The sequence below is a fragment of the Petaurus breviceps genome, unplaced genomic scaffold (genome assembly GCF_028583685.1).
Source record: "Petaurus breviceps papuanus isolate PSGF00001 unplaced genomic scaffold, PetGlider_PUasm1.0 551, whole genome shotgun sequence".
Classification (NCBI taxonomy): Eukaryota; Metazoa; Chordata; class Mammalia; order Diprotodontia; family Petauridae; genus Petaurus; species Petaurus breviceps.
Genome location: NW_027186372.1, coordinates 3,490,577 through 3,515,574, shown reverse-complemented (window position 1 = coordinate 3,515,574; position 24,998 = coordinate 3,490,577). Strand labels below are relative to the sequence as shown.

Genomic DNA, 24,998 nt, shown 5'->3' with positions numbered 1-24,998 from the left:
GCGGCCAGGTAGCACAGAGAGTAAGAGCACCGCTCCAGTGTCAGGATGACCCAGAGATCGAAACCTGGGCTCAGACACTTAGCACCCACCCAGAAACACCTGGCTGTGTAACCTTGAGCAATTTACTTAACCCCAATTGCTTAGGGGTGGCCAGGTGGCTCAGCAAGTAAGAGCACTGACTCCAGTGTCAGGATGACCTGGATCAAATCTGGGCTCAGATACTTAGCACCACACTCAGAAATAACTGGCCATGTAATCTTGAGCAAGTTACTTAACCCCAATTGCTTTAAAAAAAACAAAAGCAAAACAAAAAAAAAAACCCTGCTGGTTATTCCTCCTAGCCAGGCATAAGCATATTAGAATGAAGTAGAACCTCATATTAAACCCAAATTTGTGCTTTGAGCCTAAACCCAAGAATGTAGTTAAATGGTTTATCACCATTTAAAACTTTTCTGCTGCCTGTTTTGGATTGTAAGCTCTCAGGAGGGAGTACTTTTGTCTTATTTGCCTGTAGAGAGCACAGCATGGCGCCTAGCAATATGCACAAGAAAATACTAGAAAGATAAGTTACTCATTTTTTTTTTTTTTAAGCAATTGGGGTTAAGTAACTTGCTCAAGGTTACAATGCCAGGTGTTTCTGGGTGGGTGCTAAGTGTCTGAGCCTGGATTTGATCCAGGTCATCCCCACACTGGAGTCAGTGTTTTTACTCACTGAGCCACCTGGCCTCCCCTAAGCAATTGAGGTTTAAGTAACTTGCTCAAGGTTACATGGCCAGGTGTTTCTGGGTGGGTGCTAAGTGTCTGAGCCCGGATTTGATCCCCAGGTCATCCCTACACTGGAGCCAGTGTTCTTACTCGCTGTGCTACCTGGCCGCCCCAGTAAGTAATTTTTCAATTGGGTGTCTTACTCTATAGGAAAATGGGGGGGGGGGGAAGGAGAGTAGGGGGGGGGAGGGGGAGGCTTGCTACTATGGGGGGGGGGTAGTTAGAAACACACACTTTTGAAAAGGGATAGGATCAAAGGAGAAAATAGAATGAGTGGGGGGTGGGATAGGATAGTGGGAAATATAGTTAGTCTTTCACAATATAACTACTATGGAAATGATGTGGTTAACTACACATGTACAATCTATACTGAATTGCTTGGCTTCCCAGTGGGGGGTGCATGAGGAGGGAAGAAGGGAAAAAAATTTGGAACTCAAACGTTTTAAAAACAAATGTTTAAAAATGTGTTTTTTACACGTAACTGGGAAATAAGATATACAGGTACTGGGGTGCAGAAACCCATCTTGCCGTACTAGAAAGTTTGGGGGGGTGATGGGGGAGGATATAGGAGAGAACAGATTGGGGGAAGGGCTATTCAGTAGGCTTGCTATTTTGGGGAGGGGAGAGGGGAAGGACGGGGAGAAAAAAATTATAATTCAAAATCTTGTGGAAATGAATGTTGAAAACTAAAAATAAATTTAAAAAAAGAAAGAAAGGTAAGTGATTTTGGAGCTCAAATATCAGTGACCTAGAAAAGTCCTAAGGCACTGCTTGAGCCTCATAGTGGTTAAGTGGTTTGCCATGATTCTAGCCTCCAAGCATAACACTCTCTCCACTGTATTATACTGTGCATACAAAGACATATATTTGGTGATGGTTTATGACAGATTTGGAATAGATGTGTATCTCATTCTGAAGTATAACACTACTATATCTTTTTTTTTTTTTTAAATAGAACACAGGAAGACAAAGTAAAGTACTACAGTGTATTTAAGAATTTTGTGAATTTCTTGGCTTCATACTTTGGGCTGTAAGTCTTCAAGGTCCTTTCTCTTTTTTTATGTTCTTAAGTATAAGAGTTTCTCTGTGTGTGTGTGTGTGTGTGTGTGTGACATGCACTTGTCTTAGGTAGCTCAAATCAAGGAACTTTTATGGCCTATTTTACCCTTATAAGGTTTTGAGGATATTTGGTTCAAATTGATGATCTGTGTCCTAATCATGGCTAGTTTAATCTTAATTTGCAGATTATTGGAGAAGTCTTACATATAAACTTTTGCACAAAATTATCATTAATAATAGGCCACCACACATTTTTTTCACTAAAATATAATACAGTGCTAATTTGACATTGTGTTTTATAATTTTAATGATGATGGCTATGCTTAAATTATTTTCAGTTTAAAGCTCTGTTCTTTCTGATATAACATATAATCCATGCCTTTTTGCTTCAGTGTTTACATAATTATATATATAATCTGTTTCAAAATGGGAAAAATGAAAATATAACCAGAAATGTTTGTGGGTTGGAAGGTGGTTTGGAGAACTTGTTAGAAACAATTGAATTTCATGGACTCCTGTTTAAGATTTTGGCTTTTTTAACCTTCTGTACATCTTTTAGGTGGAACATTAGTAAACTTTACTATTTCTGGCCATAATGATTTTCATAAATTTATCTACTGTCTTTAATTAATTTTAAATACTGAAATGACCTCTTTTAATTTCCTTTAGAACAATGTCAGCTGAAATACCACTAAATATTAATATCAAGGAACCACGATGGGATCAAAGTACTTTTATTGGAAGAGCCAGTCATTTTTTTACTGTAACTGACCCACGAAATATTTTGCTAACTAATGAACAACTAGAACATGCAAGACAAATTGTTCATGATTACAGGTAACGTTTATAGCTTTAATGTTTTCTGATTCGGTCACATTAATTTAAAAAAATTACAGTTAAATCTTATCTCAAGACGTCTCTTGTTAAATCTGCTGCATCTAATTTGGGTTTCATGTTAATCATCTAAAAATCATGATTCAGCCACTCACTTTAAACATTTGTTAAATGTCGTCTGAGAAAGAAGTACCTGGGATGGGATTTGGGGCAGCACAAGTCATTCTTCACCTCAAGAACTTTGTCATCTTTTAGGGGTAAGACACCTATGCAGATAATTAGTATTAATTTATAAAAGCCATAAAAAACTATCATAAAAATTTTTATAGCTTATATATCAGCATGAATTGCAGAGAATAGATATAAAACTTCTACGAAGACCTCTAAGATCTTCCACATTAAATCAACATAAACCAGTATTTATTGATTTTAATGCAAATGTGGGAATAGATATGGATGGCAAAAATTGTATTGGAAAATATACTGTAAGAATAAGGAATGATAGAGGTGAAGATCTTATAGACTACATAGAAATCTGATGCCGGTGCATCATGTGTACTTTTTTAAAGAAAAAAAAACTGGAAAGCACTGGATGTGGTGACTGCCACATCCTGTCACAAAATGTGATCACTGGGGACTAATTTTAAGCTAATAACACGCTCTTTTTGATTTTTTTTTTTTGGCAATTTGTTTTAGAAAAGGAATTGTACCCCCTGGTCTCACAGAAAATGAATTATGGAGAGCAAAGTATATTTATGATTCAGCTTTTCATCCTGACACTGGTGAAAAGATGATTTTGATAGGAAGAATGTCAGCTCAGGTGCCCATGAACATGACAATCACAGGCTGTATGATGACATTTTATAGGTAAGTTATACAGCACTCAGTCATTCAAGTAAGTTTGATACAAACCCTGTTGATAAAATACACTTTAATTCAAACTGAAGTATTACTTTTTTAATGTGTATTTCGTGTTCCTTTTTGTGTAACTACTGGACTAGAAGAATGCTCTCCTTTTTTTGTACTGAATCTCATTTAATGAAGAGGGATAGAATTTTATCTAATCCTATTTATGAAGGAAAAGTTGGAGGGGAAGAAAAAGAAAAGTCTACCAGAAAATCATCGTTTTCATAATTTTTTTTCCATTTATAGACCTGTACTTATAGAAAGGCAAAATAAGCTTGTAAGATTTCTTGCACTTTCTGGGCCCACAAAATGGATCAATAAAACTGAAATTCTAAAAATATTAATTTTAGTGACTTAAAGCGTTGATTCCCTAATCAAATATGGATACCCCTAGGTGGAGTAACTCTTTTACATTTCTTTTGTATCTCAGTGGGAGTGATTTTACTAGGCCCTTAACTAAGATCTGGGTTTGATTGGAAAGAAGATATCCAAAGTGGGCATTGGAGGGCTAAGGAAACAAAGGAACACAGAAGGGAAAACTGAAACATCCGAAGATAAGCAATATAATTGTGCATCAGGCGAACCCCGCTAATTTATAAGTCTGCAAGAAATATGTAAATCATCTTTTTAGCCTGCTTTTTTTTCAGGGTTCTTGGTTCCTTTGGGGTTTTTTTGGAGGGGGCAGGAAGGTAAGAAAGTATTGTTAAATTTTTTTACACTTTTCTCCTTCCCTTCTTTCCGCCTCTTCCTCTTCCCCCTCCCTTCCCTCTTCCTCATACCCTCAGAACTACCCCTGCAGTGCTTTTCTGGCAGTGGATTAATCAGTCCTTCAATGCTGTTGTGAATTATACAAACAGAAGTGGTGATGCCCCTATTACTGTTAGGTAAGAATATGTAATCTATCGCAATGAATATTAATTTTTAAGTCGCTATCTAAAAATTACCTAATTTGTGTATTAGTTTGTTATATGAGTTGTTTTGTTTTGTTTTTTGCTTTTTGGAGGGTAATTGGGGTTAAGTGACTTGCCCAAGGTCACAAGGCTAGTTTTTGTGTTAAGTGTCTGAGGCCGGATTTGAACTCAGGTCCTCTTGACTCCAGGGCCGGTGCTCTATTCACTGTGCCACCTAGCTGCCCCTGAGTTGTTTTAAAAGAAGACTTTTACAGTGTTAGATTTTTCAAAATGTCTTTCTAGCATAATATTAAATAAAAGTTGTCTAAGAAACTTAAATCCACATTTTATGTCAAAATAGTTTGTTAGCTTGCCTTCATAGATTTTTTGTTCAGTCATTTCAGTTGTGTCTAACTGTTCATGACCCCATTTGAGGTTTTCTTGACAAAGATACTGTAGTGGTTTGCCATTTCCTTCTCCAACTCATTTTACAGATGAGGAAACTGAGGCAAACAGGGTGAAATGACTTGCCTGGTATCACATAACTAGGAAGTGTCTCAAGAAGAGGAGTCTTCCTGACTCCAGGCCCAATGCTCTATCTACTGAACCACCAGCTGCCCCATTATAGATTTAGTGTTTATGAAAGTTGTGATGGTATCGATGCTTTCCTACTATGTCCCTTTGCTCATTTCTCCCTGGCCTGGTACCCTATGGGCTATAGCCAGTGAGCATTAGCAAAATATATCCACTTTCACATCAGAATCCATGTAGTATGGTGATTCTAGGAACAAAGTTGGATCTGTATTGGTATCTCTGGAAAGCTTAGTGAAACCATGGTGATGTAATTTTATGTCTTTATTTTTTAAATAGGTCAGCTAAAAAATAAGAAGTTAAAGGTAAACGACCCCAAATCATGTGCCTTATTTTGCTAGATTGGCTGAAGTTGTTCTCTATGAGGCTTGTTGAGAAACACTTTCACAGTCTCAGAACTACAAGGCATCTCAGAGGGTCATCTAATCCACTGTGTACTTCAGCAGTAATCGCCTTTACAGCACCCCCTCTGAAATGGTCATATAGCTTCCTCTTGAAGATTTCCAGCAATGGAAAACTCACCAAGGTTTCATTGGCTCTAAGTCTATGATCCTATGACTTCCCATGGCAGCCAGCTCTACTTTTTGAGACCTCTAATTGTGAGTGTCTCATCTGGTAATGCAGGTCATTCCCGTAACTGCTGTTCTGCTAGGACTCTTATCAAGGCTGTCCTGTAAGATGGCCACAGGAGATCTCTGTCTGGTGTGCTGGGGCCTTCCTCCACTTTTTTCTGACAATATGAGGATATAAATGGAGTGCTACTAAGAAGTCATTTCATGTCTGCTAAAATATGATCCCTTTTCTTTCTTGTATAGTCTCATTTCATATTTGCCGTGTCTAAAGCATTCCAGTTATTTTTGTCAAGAAAATACTCCTATTACAGAACTAGTCAGCAAGTATTTATTAAGCACCTCCTGTATACCAGACACACTGTGCTATTCAGTAGGGATGAAAAGGAAGACAAAACGCTCCCTGCCTTCAAGGAGCGTACATTCTGTAGGGTAGACAACCTGTAAGTAACTGGAAACATCAGAGATATGTAGCGGTAATTTAAGAAAGGATGGCATTAGCAGTTTAGGGACCAGGAAAGACCTACAGAAGGTGAGATTTGACCTGAGTCTTAAAGAGTGTCAGCGAAACTAAAAGGTAGATGTGAGTGAGAAAGGAGAGCATTCCCGCCACAGTGAGCAGCCAGCATAACGGCGTGGATATAGGAGATGCAATGACGTGTTTGAATGCCTGCAAGTTTTATCAAAAGCCATAAATGAAAAAGTGTTCCAAGTCACTACTAATTAGATAATGCAATTAAAACAACTCTGAGGTGTGCCATCTCACCAATCAGACTGGCTAAGATGACATCAAAAGAAAGTGGTAAATGCAGGAAGGGATGTGGAAAACAGCTGCCCTGGTAGTACAACTGTGCATAAGTTCAACTGTTCTGGAAATCAGTTTGGAATTCTGCTCCCAGTCCATTAAACTGTTCATACCCTTTGACCCAGCAACTCTCCTACTAGATTTATAACCCAAAGAAATCAAAGAGGAAAAGGACCCATATATACAGTAACATTTATGGCAACTCTGTAGTTAAAAAAAGAAAACTGAGGGGATGCCTATCAATTGGGGAATGATTGAATAAATTACAGCATATTAATGTGATGAAACACTAATTGTGTTGTAAAAAATGATGAAAAGTATAGTTTCAGAAAAACTTAGGAAGACGTGCATGAATTAATACAAAGAGAAATGAGCAGAATGGGAATACTTTATGCAATAACAATAATATTATAAAAACAAACAACTTTGAAAGACTTAAGAGCCCTGTAGTGCAATGACCAACCAACTACAATTCCAAAGGACTGATGATGAAACATACTATCCACACTGTTCTCTAGAAAGAGAACTGATGAACTCAGTACTCATTGAAACATGTCTCTGTCTCTTTTTTGTCCTCCCACCCCGCCGAGTGTTGCAAAGGCATGCTGAGAAAAGACCATTAGATTTGCCCATTAAGAGACCATTGCTAACTTTGGAGAGGATGTTTTGGGTTGTATGATGAGATTAGAAGCCTGGCTGCAGAAAGTTTAGAAGAATAACAGGAGAAGTAGAGGCATGGAGCATGGATTATTTTCTCAGGAAGTTTAGCCACAAAAATGAGGAGAGATATGACTTTGTTGTCATTCACAAGCCTTTGGCTTCCCTCATTCTTTTTTTTTTTTAATTAAACTCTTAGTTTATTTGAGGCTTCCCTCATTCTTTAATCCTAGATTGAACTTTATAATACAGTTTGCATATGTTTTGAATTCTCACCTTTGTCTATGTTTCATCAAAGGCATTGAGTACCTACCTACCACAGTATATATTGATCTTATTTAGAGATTCATATCAAGTTCTTCATGGAAGTTATTTGCCTCTTCTTCCTCTGTCACAGATGTCCTTCAGCTATCTTTATTGGAGTCTTTTTGCAAAATACTTATAAACAGCACAATTCAAGACGACCATATATCTGCTAAAATGCTTCTTAAAGCTTTAGACACAGTAAGACCAACTCCACCAATTCCTTTATTTTGGTTTCCTTTATATCAAGGAAACTAAGATTAATATAATTTACTTCTCCAGGTAGTATATCCACTCCTTGGGCAATGGATCTCACTTTAACAGTACCAACAGTTAATATAATTTTATTCAGGGGTGGGGAACCTGTGGCCTCTAGGCCACATGTAGCCCTCTAGGTCCTCGAGGGCAACCTGTTGACTGAGTCCAAACTTCACAGAATAAATTCCCTTAATAAAAGTATTTGTTCTGTAAAACTTGGACTCAGTCAAAAGGCAGCACCCCAGGAACTAGAAGACTACATGTGGCCTCAAGACCTGCAGATTCCCCACCTTTGGTTTAGATTATCTAAAAACTGTGTTAATATCACTTGTTCCATTTTCCAATACTCTGCTATTCACTGAAGCAGTAGAAAGGGAGCGATATGGTTTTAAGGGCCATTTTATAGTTATCTTTGCTTATAGTTATCATTGCTGTGATCTAATTATCACCAAGGAGCCAGCTTACTAGTAATGAGTTTCTAGATTCTTAGCTAGGCTGGTTCTTGGAAGACAGATGTAGCCTGTTCCTAAGACTATATCCGAAGCTTTTCCAACATGATAGAACTTACCTGAGTTTTGTGGCTAACCTTTTTAGTATCCAGGATCATTTCTATATCAAAAGGAATTGTTAGAGTACTACTTTTTTAAGAAGCTTTTTCCCCCTTATATAGAGCTGAAATTTGCCTCTCCACTGTCCATTCCCACTCTCTTTGATATCTTGATCTGATGAGAATAAAACTAGTTGTTTTGGAGTCAAGATGGTGGAGTAGAAGTAGGTCTTCCATGCGGCTCCGGCTTCCGCCTTCCCCAATTGATGTAAAAGGGGACTCTGAATAAACTTTGGAGCTACAGAACCCATAGAATGACACAGAGAATCTAACCTCCTGCTGAGGAGAGCCAGACACGCGGGCAGGAATTGGTCAGCGCAGTGCTCTGGGAGCTGATCCCAGCCCCACACCGAGGTTTTAGCCCCAGGGCGGGCCTGACCAGCGGCCAGCTCGTGGGACTCCAGATCACCAGCAGCTGCAGCAGTTTCCAGAATTATCAACACATAGATGCTAAGTACAAAGTGAGGGGTCAGTGCACTGTGGACTTTGGGATCAGTAGTTGGGAGTGCCTCAGCTTTTGCCCCCAGGGCGAGAAGCCACTGAGGAGCCACAGCTGTGCAGCCACCGTCGTGTGGCAGCTTCAGCTCCTGGCCTGCAGAATGTAGGGGGGACCGAGCAACCAGGCTGAGAGGTAATTGCTCTTGCTTTAACCTGCTTGGATCTGGATTGCGGTCTAGGGTGGAGGTTCTGAGGTATATGTCCAGCTTGCCAGAGTGTGTGGAGGCTTCAGCAAGGGCACCCAGCTAATACCTCCAGCAGCTGAGAAAATCCCAGCATCTGGTATGAAGCTTCCCTGTCTGGTAGCAGAGTCCTACTGTGGCAAAAAGCCCAAAAGTCAAGTAATTGAGTGGCAACATGACCAGGCAAAGGAAACAAAGCAAACAGAAGAATCCAACGTTAGACTCCTATTTTGGGGACAGAAAGGACAAATCATGTAACAGGAGGAAGACAGTGAAATCAGAACTCCTGCACCAAAAACTTCAAAGGAAAATACCAGCTGGTTATAGGCCATAGAGGACCTTAAGAAGCAGATAAGAGAAGTGGAGGAAAAATTGGGAAGAGAAATGAGAACAATGCAAGAAAATTATGAACTGAGATTCCAACAGCCTGACTGAGGAAAATAACACCTTAAAAATAGACTAACTCAATTGGCAAAAGAGGCTCAAAAAGGCAATGAGGAGAAGAATGCCTTAAAAATTCGAATTTGCCAGATGGAAAAAGAATCTCAAAAGCTCACTGAGGAGAATCATTCCTTTGGAATTAGATTGGAGCAAATGGAAGCCACTGACTTTATGAGAAATCAAGATGCTGTTAAACATATCCAAACAAATGAAAGAATAGAAGGCAATGTGAAATATCTCATGGGAAAAACCACTGACCTGGAAAATAGATCCAGGAGAGATCATTTAAAAATTATTGGACTACCTGAAAGCCACGATCAAAGAAAGAACCTAGAAATCATCCTCCAAGAAATCCTCAAGGAAAACTGCCCTGATGTTTTAGAACCAGAGGGCAAAATAAAGGTTGAAAGAATCCACTGTTCACCCCCTGAAAAAGATCCCAAAAAGAAAACTCCTAGAAATATTATAGGCAGGTTCTGGAATTCCCTAATCAAGGAGAGAATATTACAAGCAGCCAGGAAGAAACAATTTGAATATTGTGGAAACACAATCAGGATAACCCAGGATCTAGCAGCTTCTACACTGAGGAATCAAAGGGCTTGGAATGTGATATTCTGGAGGTCAAAGGAGCTGGGATTAAAAATCAACCAAGAATCACCTACCCAGCAGAACTGAGTATCATGTTTCAGGGGAAAATATGGTCATTCAGTGGAATAGAGGACTTTCTAGAATTCTTGATGAAAAAACCTGAGTTGAATAGAAAATTTGCCATTCAGGTACAAGAAGCAAGAGAAGTATGAGAAGGTAAACAGGGAAAAGAAATCATAAGGAACTTATCAAAGTTTAACTAGTAAAATTCCTACATGAAAAACAATAATTGTTACTGATGAAACTTTTCTCAGTATGAAAATAGTTGAAGGGAATAGAAATACATATATATGTCTATATTGGAGGGTATATGGGCATATGAATACATATGTGAATGTGTGTATATATGTCTACAGGAATACATAGATAGAGGGCACAGGACCAATTTACTAGGAAGGGATGATAATTAAAAGGTAAAATTAAGAGGTGAGAGAGGAATATAATGAGAGGAGATGGGGAGAGACAGAATGGAATAAACTATCTCATATAGAAGAGGCAAGGGAAAATGGTTACAATGATGGGGAAGAATAGGAAGGCAAAAGGGAATGGGTCAACCTTATTCTCATTGAATTTGGCTTGGGGAAGGAATGACATACACACTGAATAGGGTATCTCACCCTACAGGAGAGTAGGGGGGAAAGGGATGAGAGGGGGGATTATGGAAGGGAGGGCAGGCAGGTGGGGAGGGAAGTTGGAAGCACCCACTTTTGAAAAGGTATGGGATCAAAGTAGAGAATAGAAAGAGTGGGAGGTGGGATAGGAGGGAGGGAAATATAGTCAGTCTTTTACAATATATCTACTATGTTAATGTTTTGCAGTAGCTACACATGTACAACCTATACTGAACTGCTTATCTTCCCAGTAAGAGTGGGTGAAAAAGGAGGAAGGGAATGAATCTGGAATTCAAAGTTTTAAAATCAAATGTTAATATATATATATATATATACATACTATTTTGCACGTTATTGGGAAATAAGATATACAGGCACTGGGGCATAGAGATCCACCATGCCCTACTGGAAAAGTCGAAAGGGGTATGGGAGAAAATATGGGAGAGAGCAGATTGGAGGAGGGGATATCTGTGGGACTGCTATTTTGGGGCAGTGGGTAGGGGAAAAATGGGGAGAACATTTGTAACTCAAATCTGGTGGAAATAAATGATGTAAACCAGAAGTTAATAAAGCATTTGAAAAATGAAAAAAAAAACCTAATTGTTTTTCTGTGTAACAGCCCTTTAAATATATGAAGAAAGCGATCATATACCCACAAAGACTTCTTTTCTATGAACACAGCATTGCAGGTTTTTTCAACTAATCTTTAGATCCCCCTTTCCCTACTACTTACCCTTTTCTTTTCAATACCCCTTCTAAAACACGGCTCCCAGAACTGAACATAGCATACTAGCTGTGGTCTGAGCAGGGCCGAGTTCAGTGGAATCGTCACCTCCTTTGTTTGGACACAATTCTCATTACATACTTTTAGTTTAAACCTCCATTTCCTCCATCAAAAGACATAGTTTAGCTCCCTGTAGTAATGTGGAAGGAAGGGTGCCAAGTTAGCCATTGTAGGTTTATTATACCTGCAGCCCATTAAGTCCTGAACTTATTATATATCCCCTTTAAAATTAGAATCATAGGATTACAAGTTTAAGAGCCAGAAAGGACCTTAGAGGTCGCCAACTCCATCAGTTTTTTTTTTTAAGATAATACATTTTGAAAATTTTGAGGCAACCGGTTCTGATTAATATAAGCACAGCAGAATTTAACTTGACTGCTTTACTAATATAATTGTATGATTTTTCAAATGCGCTATAAAATGTTCAGTTAAAATATTAAATGTCCCTGTATTAAGTCAAACATTTTTCAAGAGCCAGCTATGCTCAGAGCATAACACAGGGCTTGTATGCTTGAGCTTATTCTATATATTACTTATTTTTGCAGTCATGCTCAGTACATCATTTTTTCGTTGCTATTTCTCATTCCCAGTTTCACTGTCTCTCATTTGCTCACCCTTCATCTTGCTCTTAGTTTTTTTTTTTTTTTTTGGAGGGCAGTTGGGGTTAAGTGACTTGCCGAAGGTCACATGGCTAGTAAGTGTTAAGTGTCTGAGGCCAGATTTGAACTCAGGTCCTCCTGACTCCAGGGCCGGTGCTGTGTTCACTGTGCCACCTAGCCGCCTCTATCTTGCTCTTTTTTAATCTCAGTCTCCCTCTCCCTACTTTTTCCCAGTTCCCTTCTCTTCTCTTTCTATGTACATATATATATATATATATATATATATATATATATATATATATGTGTATGAATATATGCATCAATGCATAGCTTAAAACTTCACTAAGACTTTTGGAATATCCTGCAAATATGTCTCCAGCCCTTCTCTCCCCAGAGCTTCAATTTAAAACCAGAGATCCTGAAAATATTTCACACTCAATATGTCCAATATTGAACTAATTATATTTCCCCTCAAACTCTAAACTTTTCCATTTCTGTTCAAGGCACCTCCATCTTTCTAGTCTCTCTGGATTATAGATCCCAGCATTTTCCTTTACTCCTTCCTTACTTTCTCTCACCCGAGTGTCAAATCAGATGCCAAATCTTGACATTCTACCTCCACAACATCTCTTCTCCACTCATGTAGCTACCACCGCAATTTATCCCTTCACTACCTCTCAACTAGATTGGTAGAAGTAACAATTTCTGGTTATTTTTTCAAGTTTCTAGGGGAAACATCTCAAGTCATGCCCTACTATGGTCAAATTTATAAACTGCCAAAGTAGTTTTCCTTAAGTACATATATGAACATGTAGCTGCCCCACTCAATAAACTCCAGTGACTTCCTATTGATTCTAAGGTAAATTATAAACTCCTGTGTTAAAGCCTTTGCCATCCTGGCCCCTGCCTGTCTTTCTGGTCTTATTATATATCACTTCCCCTCCTGTGTTACTTGATTCAGCAATGCTGGCTGTTTCCCTGTTTCTCACACATGACTGTCCTGTCTGCATGCCATTAAACTTGGAAGGTTCTCCCTCCTTTCCTCTACCCCATAGAGTTCCTCTCCTCCTTTAAGATGGCAGCTCACATACCATCTGCTTCATGAACCCTTTCCTGATTTTCCCCAATTGCTAGTGCTGCCCCTCCCAAGCTAATGTGAATTTAATTCTGTGTTTTCTTCAGTTGTATTTATTTACTTTATAGTTTCTGTCTGTTCTTATGTATGTACTTATCTTCCTCCATTAGAACACAGAATCCTTGCCTTAAGGTTTGTTTCATTCTTTGTTTTCGTATCCCAATGCCTGGCACATAGAAAGTACTTAATAAATTTTGGTTGATTGATATTTGAGAAGGATATAGCATGACAAGAGTTCTGTGTTGTTAAATTAGTTTCTGCTTATTCTTTTTGCCCATAATTATTGAATAAAGTATTGTGGTACTTTTTATTATATGAGTGTGATATATGTGTTCTTCTTTATAGCCAACTGGGGACAGCATATGTATCTGCCACTACTGGTGCTGTAGTAACCGCACTGGGACTTAATGCACTAACCAAGGTATTTTTCTTTTTTCCATAGTTAAACTTTTTTGCCATCATTTCCGTCCCATTTGTCTCTGTAACTTTTCCCTAGGTTTTTCTTTTCTCCAAAAGGTCTTTATATTCCTTCTCACCATAATCAGTGCCTAATGCCTGCTGGACCTATCTCTGCTATTATGATGCCCAACAAGTAGATTTGAGAATTATTTAAAGATCTTAAACATGTGTATGTATATTTCATCATATATATTATATATGTGTGTGTGCATGTGCCAAGTATATAAAAAAATAATATATAACATAAAACAATGTTGAAAACTAAAGCTTGACCTTTTTGTGCTCTCCTGAAAGCATATATAATAGAATATTAAAATATTTAATTATGATCCCTTCTAACATATGTCACCATTCCTGAACTCATCCTGCCTGTATTCATGTTGTTTATCATCCTTATGTCAGAAATGACTTCTACCGTGTCTGCTGCCTTTTGACTTCCTGCCTAGCATTCAATCCCATTTCCTCCATGGAGGTATTCCTGACACAAAACAAAACCAGAAGTGATGTCAATATCTAGCTATATGACTGCCACAGATAGCCAGGAGAATAGGGAAGATGTTCAGAAAGTGTGGCCAAGGACACATCTATTGTTAAATTTGTGATGCAGAGGTACTGTCAACTGTCCTGTCATTATTCTCTCTGCTCCAAGTTCTTGGGCAGCATACTGATACAAAGGATTTCCCCAGGGACTCGGCATAGAAGAACATAGGCACACAGAAAATTACATGACAAATTGTGTGAGTCACACGGCTCTGCCCTGGAGTACTGGTTTTTCTTGCCTTCCTTCCCAGACAGTCAGTACTGTGACCACTGTATAGACCACTGCTTATCCTCATATATAGATAGCCTCAGAGTGAGGGAGTGTGATTATTTCTAATTCTACTGGCTCTGCCTTCCTGCCCCATAACTTACCCATATTGCTTCCTTGATTATGCTAATAGTACTCTTATTTTTCCTCAGAAATTTTTTTTAAGTATTTCTGCATGTATTTATGTTCTTATTAGGTATGTTACTACATATTCACTTTACCATCCATACTGGCTTCTAAGCTCCATCATGACAAGAACAACGTCACAAGGACAGGAACTATTTTGTTCTTTTGTCTGTATCTTTCTCAGTGCCTAGCATGTGTCCTTCTAGCTAAATTGAACTTAATTTATGGGATTTTAATTTTAAATAGTTTTTTTAATGGAGAAATTATAGTATTCGTTCAATATTACAGAGATAACAAAATGATTTTGATATTTTCTTTTCTTTAGCATGTCTCACCCCTTATAGGACGTTTGGTTCCTTTTGCTGCTGTAGCTGCTGCTAATTGCATTAATATTCCATTAATGAGACAAAGGTATGATGGTTATACTCTTGGAATAGAAATGTATCTTCTGTACCTGAGCTTGTGTTGGGTAGTAGGAAGTATCTCTTTAAATAAACAAGTTTTGGTGCCCTCATGTTTGTTTTCTTTAGAAAAAAAAAGGTGTTTTGAGACATAAATTTAGTTATGTGAGACATTAGATCTAGGCAAAAAAAAAATTTTAAAGAATTCCTAGACCACCTGTTTCAGGCTTAAAATAATATTAATTTATATCTTTGGAAGTATTTTTTTAGAACTGGCAAAAGTTAAAGGAGAAGAAAGAACAAGAAAAGGCATTTTGGATCGGATTACAAGCACCAGGGTAAAAGTGGGATTTAGAACTTTAGTGTTAGTAGCTGTTAACAGATCATCTTGTATCCACTAGTAGTATATAAGCTTTTGTTGCAGTATGGAAAGGATTAAGTCAATTTAATTGTAATCCAGCATACTATCTCTTTTGAGAAACTATGGGTTACATTTTGCTCCTGAGCATAGATTTTTTTTTAATTGAAGTTGTGATTTCATTGGTATAGGTAATTTTCAGTGAGGAAACTCCCTTTACCAAAGGAGATTGGAAACTGCTTTACAGTGGAGAGCCTTAGAGAATGTCCTGGGGCACTGAGATGTTAAAGGACTCACCCAGTGTGACCCAGTCAACATGTATCTAGCTCTCAAGTCAGCTCTCCATCAGATTACCCAATACCTGCCTCTAAAGTGTTATCTTAGGTTTTTCTATAAGATATAATCTTGGCCTTAAAGTGGCATGTTATGAATTAAATTCTTTTTGGTCCAGTGTAGCAGTTTAAAAACAATGTACTTATACAAAGTTTTATTTTTCTGTCACATCTAAAATAAATTTTGTAATATTTTGAAAAATAATTATAATGCTTTCCTGACAGATAATTCATAAATGTGTGTTTAGGTCTTAAAAGGATTGGCTGTTTTCTAAATATATTAATTTTGGTCCACAAAATGCAAAGGTATATGTAAACTTTTTTTATTGTTTTTCTATAGGGAGCTCAAAGTTGGTATTCCTGTTACAGATGAAAATGGAAACCGATTAGGTGAATCAGTCAACGCTGCACAACAAGCTATTGCACAAGTGGTGGTCTCAAGAATTCTTATGGCAGCACCTGGCATGGGTTAGTACAGTTCATTAGATAACTTAATCCTTTTGGTTTTGTGAGGCCAGGGGAGATGGGACTGAAAAATAACCTTTAATAGAAATGTCTAAATTTTCGGGAAAGGATTAAGTCCTAAAAATGAATTATTTGACTCAAGTGGAATCCCAAGGATTATGGCCTAAACTAGGTCTCTTAAAACGTTTTATTAAAGGTTTCTAAAATGACTCTATTTTAGCCTTAGACTAAGAATCCATTTAACCTAGAGATGAGCCTTTGCCCTGATTATAATCATTTGGGGATCTGTCAGACCATATTTAGAACCACCCCAGGGAAATAGAGGATACCAAAACAAAATGCCATCATAGTGTGGAATTCACGGCACGACTGCTGCGCTCAGTGCTAGTCATAAAAAAGATGTCAGAAGCTTTCTTTTAAAGGGTAATGAATAGCCAGTCCAGTGAAAATTTTCCCCTGTCCTAGAGATAATTTCTTTTTTTTTTTTTTTTAAAGCAATCGGGGTTAAGTAACTTGCTCAAGGTTACGTGGCCAGGTGTTTCTGGGTGGGTGCTAAGTGTCTGAGCCCAGATTTGATCTCCAGGTCATCCTGACACTAGAGCCGGTGCTCTTTCTTGCTGTGCTACCTGGCCGCACCCTAGAGATAATTTCTAATTGAATAGACATGAATATTATAGATATTGCTCATACCATACAAGATATTTAGAAGATTTCACTCTTAGATTTTCATTGCATTGAGATGTGAGCTCTAACTGAAACTTTCCCCACAAATGCCACATTTACAGAGTTCCTCCTACATAGGAAAAGTCTTTCCTGACCTTTCCATATTTATGCTGTTTATATCATATGTATTATCTGATGGACATTGAAGTACATATTTTGATTCAACTCTTCCCCCATCAGCAGATTTATAGAATTTCTCACTTGTGTACATTTTCTGATGTCTTTTAGAATGAAAGAAATGATCCAATAAAAGCTCAGCACAGATTTTGAAGGATTTCTCACCTGTGTAGATTCTCTGAGCATAGTTTTTTCTATAACTAGTCATTACCATAACCATGGATTCTCTGATGTTTTATTAAAATGGATTGTTAATTTAATCTTCCATATCAAGGTGATTTTTAGCTCTACTATGTGAACACTGTTGAATGTGCAACTTAATTGAAAGGTGACTTGAAACTTTAATGGAAACTTTCTTATAGTTACTTCATGCATAAGGGAGCTATTCCATTAGATGTTTCCTTTCAGAAGCTTTTCATTAGCACCCTTTTACCAAGTTTTGTTGGGTTTTTATTATGTCTTTTTAAAACTACATAATTTCTAGACAGCCTAGATTTTTCTGCTGAAACTATTTTAAAACATTTGAACCTCCAGAAAGCTGCCAAACTGGAGTCTGTAGTCTGATAAAGATTATAAAAAGCATTAGAGATGGTGTGATTGATTGTGACTGAGATAACCTTGTGAGTGTTTTCCTTAGATAACATTTTGAAAAGAACTTGGCACAGTGCCCTTAACTAAATCATTTTTTTAACTGAATATATCCAGGAAAGTTTTCTGGAAGCCTTTACGAAAGAAAAGAAGAAATTAACTGAAGACTTTAGTTTGTCTCTTCAGGTTGAAGTAGTAATATTATTCAAAGTCTGCACATTTTGCTTAAAAATCTGAGGAAAACAAATCATAATTATTTGATCTTGTCAGTGTTTATGCATTGTTAGATTTTTTAAAATAGTGATTTCTAAAACGTATTCAAGTTTGCCAAGCTGATTCTACATAATCAAAGTATAGCATACAATTCAAATGGATCTGGGATCTCAATTTGGATGTCCCTCCAACAGTGCAAATCACAAACCCATGCGTACCAACCTACCCATCCTTTATGGTGTTTATATGTGGCCTCAAATTAAGTTCAGATAGGGTACAGTAAGGATCCTGGGGAGTTATCACATAGAAAAGATATCAATGCTGTACCTAGGATGTCTGCTTGCTCTTGTTCCAGGACCAGCTACATCTTTTCCATTTGTTCATTTCTCTGATATTATCTTTTGCTTCAGTTCTTCTTTGAAGTTTTGTATTTTTTGTTATACCTTTTTCCCTCTGCTTGATACTCATTTTTGGTTCTTTGGAACCTTTATTGAATTTGTCTCATATCTGGATATTGAAAAATTGAGAATTTTTTCTGGGAGCAGTATGGGATCATGAAAGAAACCTGTCAGTTTCTTAAAGGCAATCTGACCAACTATCCTCCTTAATATGAAAACCAACTCATTGTCCATTTGTACATTGTCCATTTTTTCACATACATGTATATGTATAGATACATAGGTACACTATATATTCACTTATGGTCAGCATAAGAAACTGAATGGGAATTGAGTTGGGGGGGAGAGTTGTGTGGAAGCCACAGATGACACTTGAATGCCAGCAGATAACAGAGGAAAAGTTTAGAAACTCAAAAATGCATAAAACATATGTATAGTGTTATAGAGTATCAACGCAGATTTTACAATAAGGTAGTGTAAACACCCCATAAAAAAAGAAGGGAATATGAAGGGAGGATCAAAATATTTTATGCAGATTTTTCATATTGCAGGGGCACTGTACCCATAACCCCAACCCCCCCATGTGGAAGGGTTTTATTTGTAACTGAATGTCACAATCTAGATAGACATTCTTCATCCATTAGTATTTTCCTTATAGATGGTTAAATCAAAAACTTTTTGAGTGGTTACAGAATTTTTTCCAGGAGCCTCCACGATGTTTTAGGACCTGATGCAACCAACACAACGTCATCTGCAGACAGAAGCATTTTTAGGACTTTCACATCTATAATAAGCAAATGGGATCAGCAGATTTTTTTTTAATTTATAAGAGGATCCTTTAAGATATTTTTCACTTTGTCTGTGTTAAGATAGCCTAAAATTAGCATGAATTTGCTATTATAATAGAAATGTTAAATATAATCAGTATGTTTAAAGTTTTAAGAACATTTTCCTTTGCTTATAGCCATTCCTCCATTTATAATGAACACTTTGGAGAAGAAAGCATTTTTAAAGGTAAGTGTATTTATGGCATCTTTTCAATTGTTTTTATATGTCAAAACTTCCCAGGCTACCCCCAGCATTTCACCTTTAAGTTTATCTCCTATTCACATGCAAACTGATGAAAGAATAAAAAGTATTTGAATAAAATGTTTCTGTTCCAATAAAAATATATTGTTTTTCCAGACACATTTTTTTCAGAAATTTGAAAAACTTCCAGACATGCAATATGCCCACTATTTCTGTTGAGTTATTAGACCTCATTGAACACTCCTCTTGAGCTTTAACTGGATGTTTCTGTAAAAGTAAAAGGGAGGGATGGAATTTGAATTAGTAAACAAAAGTTACTCTATAGAACATCCTGAATAAGCAATACCTTTCCTCCTTAAATACTGTTATTAATGATTCAGTAGCTTACCTGCTGGCCCCATCAGGAATCTAGTACATCACTTTGATGACAGTGACCCCAATATTTTAAGTTATAATATGAACCATTTTATATATTTTGTATTTGAAAACTGATGTCCAGGGTTTATTCTTTAATAGAATAGGATCCAGCTCAAGAAAAGCAAGGACTTTATGATGATTCAGAGTAAATTCTACTTCAGTTTTGAAGTTGATATTGTATTACAAGAACAATACTTTCAGAGAAATATTTCTATTTATCATCACAGCCACATCCCCTTGGAGTGGCATTTGTAAAAATTATTTTTAATAAATTCAGTTCAGTTAGTCAGCAAGCATTTGTTAAGAGTGTACTATCTGCCAGGTGTAGAGGAAAGAAATTTAAAAGATGACACATTCCCTCCTCTTAATTTTACATTCTAACGGGGAGACAATAAGTGTGTGTGTGTGTGTGTGTGTGTGTGTGTGTGTATGTGAGTGAGTGAATGAGTGAGTGATAAATAAAAGGAGAATAAAAGCAAATAAATACAAAGTAGTTAATTAGATGGTGGTTTAGGAGGGAGGCCTCTAGCATTTGGGGGATTGGGAAAAGATTCACCTTTTATACACATTAGTATTTTAATCACTATGAAATACATGATTAAGGTCATTTTCTAATGGTAAGTTAGACATTTAAAAAAGTGTATTAACTTTTCAAGTCTCTATAGTATCATTTGATGCACAGTTCACATTTATTGGGAATGCCTAGAATGTCAACACTCCATTTCATTAAACATTATCATGATTTCTTTTATGGGCAGGATGCTGTCCAGGGTGCTGCAAGAGACAGAGAGAAAATAAAGACTATATGATCCCTTTCTCTAGCAACTCATGATCTAGTGTGCAAGGGGAAAATGCATCCAATGTAATCAGTAAATACAGTGACAGAATGACTGGAAAAGTTTTTGTCACAGTTAAATCTCCATTTTCCTCAGACAAATTTAGGCTTTGGGAAGAGAATATAAATTTTAGTGTCTGTGTGGGTGTATGCCTGTATGTGCATGCATATATATATATATATATGTGTGTGTGTGTGTGTGTGTATGTATGTATATATATATGTATAGGCATATTCATATACATACACATACATACTGAATCAGGCTGCCATTTTTTTACATGTAGTTAGTTATTAGACTTTTGTTCTTATGTTTCTTGAGACAAAATACCATATACAACTTTGGAAGCATCAGAGATGTCCCAAATATACTAAGAGTCATGCACTCGCTTCCCTTCACAGAAATTAAAATTTTGTAAAATAGATGTTTCAGTGTAGGGCCTGAGTTGATAATATGTACATGGGAACAAAATTGTTTTTATCAGTTCAACCTTTTTGGAAGAAGAAAGGAAGACTTAATTTGGCAACCAGCCACCCAGTGTTTAACCTACAATATAACCATGTATGGCTGTCATGAGTTTTGCAGATGAATTTGACAGTGGTTTCTTCAAGGCCGTATGATGTTCAGGGGCACCATCATGGTCGTTTCTGCTCTCCTGCTCCTTTTTCTCTGCCTCTCAAACTGTGAGTTCAGGTGAACAGAATTATTCTGGTAGTTCTTGGCAGTGTTTTCCATAGTTCAACTACAAAATGAATCAGCAGTGAGCTTTGATTTAACTGGCACCTCCTTTGCACCCGTTCATGACTTCTAAAAGTCCATCAAATCATAGAGCCTGGCTCCAATGCACTGACAATATTTCCAGTCAGCTTTACTAACAGATATGCTCCCATTAACATTGTATATGACTGATTTTACAAGAAATATGCATTTTTCTTTTAAAGCATTTTAAAAAAGAGAAAATTTGGTTTTTTGGCTAGTTGAAGATGGAGTGGGAGGGAAGCTGGTTCATACAATGCTAGTATTACTTCATTATTTTTATGACATTTGGAATTGTTTTGTTCTTTCTGAGTTTCAGTAATAGGAGGAAGACTATACTTTTGTCATGATATCATAACTGCAAAGGATCTAAAAGTTAATCCAGGCCAGACATCTCATTCTGCAGGCATGAAAACAGGCCCAGAGACAATAAGGAATGCCCCAAGATCACATTAAGTCCTGAGGGCAGAACTAGGACTTGATGCCTAAGTTCTGACTCTGGCAGACTTTCTTTAAATAGGACAAAACTGTCTATTGAATAATTTCCTTCCATTGGCAAGTGGAAGCTACTTTATTTCTCTGTATGAAGAGTCAGGCTAGTGATGCAAATATGAGCATGACATAATAAAAAGAAGGCTGGCTCTGGAGTGAGGGGACCTCAAATACCACCTCAACTACTTGCTACCCTATGGGATCTTGGCCAAGTCACAACCTCTTATACCTCTCAGTTTCTTCATCTGTAAAATGGGGTTAGACTAGATAGCTTTTGAGGTATCTTCTAATCTAGATCTATGATTTTATGATTCTCTCTCAGTCACTTTACATTAAGCTTCTTGAAGGTTTGTCATCAAATAAAATAAGGAGGTTTGCCTGCTTGAATAATAGGATCATGGGACTAGAGACCAAAGATATCTAGTCCAACTCTTTCATTTGCCAGATGAGGAAATTGTCAAACATTGTACCTGGCCCCTTCTCTACTCAGATGGCCATCATCATAGTGTAAATCCTCATCACATCTTGCCTAGATTAATACTGTAGCCTCAGTTTTTCAGCAAAGCTAAGCCTATTCCTTGCTTGTTAGCACATCAATCCATAATTCGTTTGGATGGGCAGTTACAAACCACTCTCTTGCTTCAGGCTTCTTTGCTTGCAGGAAAATCTTTTATACCACTTCTTGCATCAAGAAGTTATTGAAATAGGAAGAGGAATTCTTCCAGGAAAGGTGAAAAGATAGTGGGATATAGTGAAAAGAGCCCTGGAGTCAAAGTCAGAAGATCCAGATTACAAGCCTGGCTCTGTTATTTGTTAACTGTGTCCCCTTGGGCAAGTAATATCTTTTCTCTGAGCCTCAGTTTCCTATTCTGTTGTGATTGGAAAAAAAAAAAAGAAAGAAAGAATGGGAAGAGTAGCAAGACTAGAATTAGTTGGTGGTAGGCTCCATATCCATTATTACTTTATAATGATATTTACATCATGCCTTAGTAGAAGATCTTGCTTGGCAGAAGCTATTGATTGATTCTGTATGGTGTGCTCTCCTCTGTCCCTCCCCTTTTCTACATTGCTAAGTTTCAGTGGGAGGTTCAGTCTAATTAACTGATGGATTTTGTCAATATAGAGAAGTCCTTCAAATGTGATGAGTTATTAGAAAAGATCTCAAAATCTAGTCAATGAAAAGTTGATATTAACCTCAGTTGCCACATTGGGTTTATAATAATGCCACTGTAACTGTTCGTCATTAAAGGTGGGAGCCGTGTTCTTCTGGGTTGTTTTCATATCTGAATCTTTTAAGGATCCATGGTTTTGTTCTCCCTCCATAACTGCAAATTGCAACATCCAGAACACATCAATCTTTACAAGTTTCTAAGACCAAAAAAGGAATCATCTTGTGTCGTTCTTTGGAGAGACTTTCCACACTTAGCCTCTTTCTCACTAGAGAAGCGGAGTATGTGTAGGTCCAGTGTAAAAACTGCTGGTTCTGGGGTCAGAAGACCTGGGTTCTGATGTGAGTTTTGTGGTGTGGTCCTAGACATAAAATTTTAACTCTCTGGTCATTAGTTTTCTTATTTGCAAAACAAGAGGGTAGGACTACATGAGTTCTAAAGTCTTCTCATACTAATTCTTTGGTGTTATGATAGAGATGTAATTTGTTGCCAAGCCTAGTCAAAAACTTTCCAGCTTGAAAAGTCCTGCCATAATTGTCCCTTGTTGGCAAAACCTCTGAGCACCAAATGTCTCCTCTGACTCATGAAATAGGGAGGAATTTATTTGAGGGTTGCTTTTTTTTTTATTTTGCATTTTAGACCATGGAGAAATTATTAATGAGTCAGTGGTAAGCTTCCTTATTCCATAATTTTCTGATGCATTGCTTCTTCTATGTGACATAGTTCAGCATGGCTAATTTTAGTCTAGAATTCATTCATAGGTTTTCTAAGATGTTTTGATCCTTAGATCTTAAATCCAGTCCCCTCAGTGGACAAATGAAGAGGAAGCTAAGTCTCAGAGAGGAGAAATGTCTTCTTCAAAATCATACAGTGAGATAGTGGGAAAGCCTCTATTAGAACTCAGATGTCCTTTCATTTTGCTATGATACTATGATCTCATAGTGTTTCTAAATGTCAGGGAACATTGGTGCATTTTTGTATCTTACTTCCAATAGGGAGCTGGGTCCTCAATCTCTATTTTCTTACCTTTTCCTAAAGAATTAATTGGAGAAAACATCAGGAGTGGGAAGGTGGCAAAAATACTTATTGCACAAAATTTGATGTGTTTATGAATATTTTTTTCATTATGGATGGTTCCCATCATCTTTTTTTATAATCTTTCTGATGAACTCTTATTAGTAATTAAACTATTGATGTCTCATTTAAATAGTAATAGTGATTCACCCTAAATTTTCATTTAAAAAAACTGTTCCTTCATAAAGGTATCCTGACTATCGACTCATTATGCTGATTATCTCAGTTGGTTAGCACATTATACAAAATATACCAAGTTGCAGGTTTGACCTCTGTACAAAATATGTAGAAGGAATCTCATATTCCATGGATTTAGACTGAATCCCCTCCCTCCTAACAGACTAATGAAGGGAATATGATGTTGAGCCACATTAGGAATTAATCTCATTCCTTTATAGTTATACTACATAGATTTAGAGCTAGAAGGGACTTTTAGAGGCCATCTTTCTTATTCAACCTCATCATTTTACAGATCAGGAAACTGAGATATGGAGAGGCTAAGTAACTTGCTCAAGGCCATAATGTGAAAGAGCTAGGATTTGAACCCAGGGTCTCTGATTCTAAAACCAGGAGATGTTCCACTGTTCCAGGAATTTTCTCACAAAATGCCCAAAGCTTATTTTTATTACTACTACCACCTAGTGATTGGTCTAGTGACTGCACATTTAATTTAAATTCAGGTTAGGTAGAGTTTTAGATTGTCAGAGCTGGAAGGGCTCCTTAAAACATAGAATATTAGATAGACCTGGAAGGGCCCTTAGAGATCACCCAGTTAAACTAATCATTTTATACAAGAGGAAAATCAGGACAGATAACTGAATTATGTCCTAATCAGCACCTCAGAACCAGTTTGTGACAGCCACAGGATTAGAACCTGGACCTGAATCCAGGGACAGTGCCAAGAATGCTTTTTTTTAATGACTAGAAAGTACTCTGATATACAAAACTTATAGTTTCCACCACTTATGTTGTTTATCAATATTTATACTATTTCCCATAAGTTATTCCTTACATATTTAAGAAAATTGGAAAGTTTATTAAAAAGAATTTTAATCCTTCAAAAGAGTTAGACCACTAATTATTTACCAACATTAA

At 37.1% G+C, this 24,998-nt stretch overlaps 1 protein-coding gene across 5 annotated transcripts in view; it reads left to right on the top strand.

The window, feature by feature from the left end:
• SFXN1 (sideroflexin 1) overlaps window positions 1-24,998 on the top strand; it is a 47,116-nt gene that overhangs the window by 15,898 nt on the left and 6,220 nt on the right. For all 5 annotated transcript variants that reach the window (XM_069102344.1, XM_069102343.1, XM_069102341.1 and 2 more), the window contains 8 exons: window positions 1,721-1,795; window positions 2,494-2,661; window positions 3,355-3,525; window positions 4,350-4,448; window positions 13,488-13,563; window positions 14,861-14,946; window positions 15,967-16,094; window positions 19,095-19,144. In XM_069102344.1, the coding sequence (XP_068958445.1) occupies window positions 2,498-2,661; window positions 3,355-3,525; window positions 4,350-4,448; window positions 13,488-13,563; window positions 14,861-14,946; window positions 15,967-16,094; window positions 19,095-19,144 (774 nt within the window). In that variant the 5' untranslated portion in view covers window positions 1,721-1,795; window positions 2,494-2,497. The remainder of the gene's footprint in view (window positions 1-1,720; window positions 1,796-2,493; window positions 2,662-3,354; window positions 3,526-4,349; window positions 4,449-13,487; window positions 13,564-14,860; window positions 14,947-15,966; window positions 16,095-19,094; window positions 19,145-24,998) is intronic.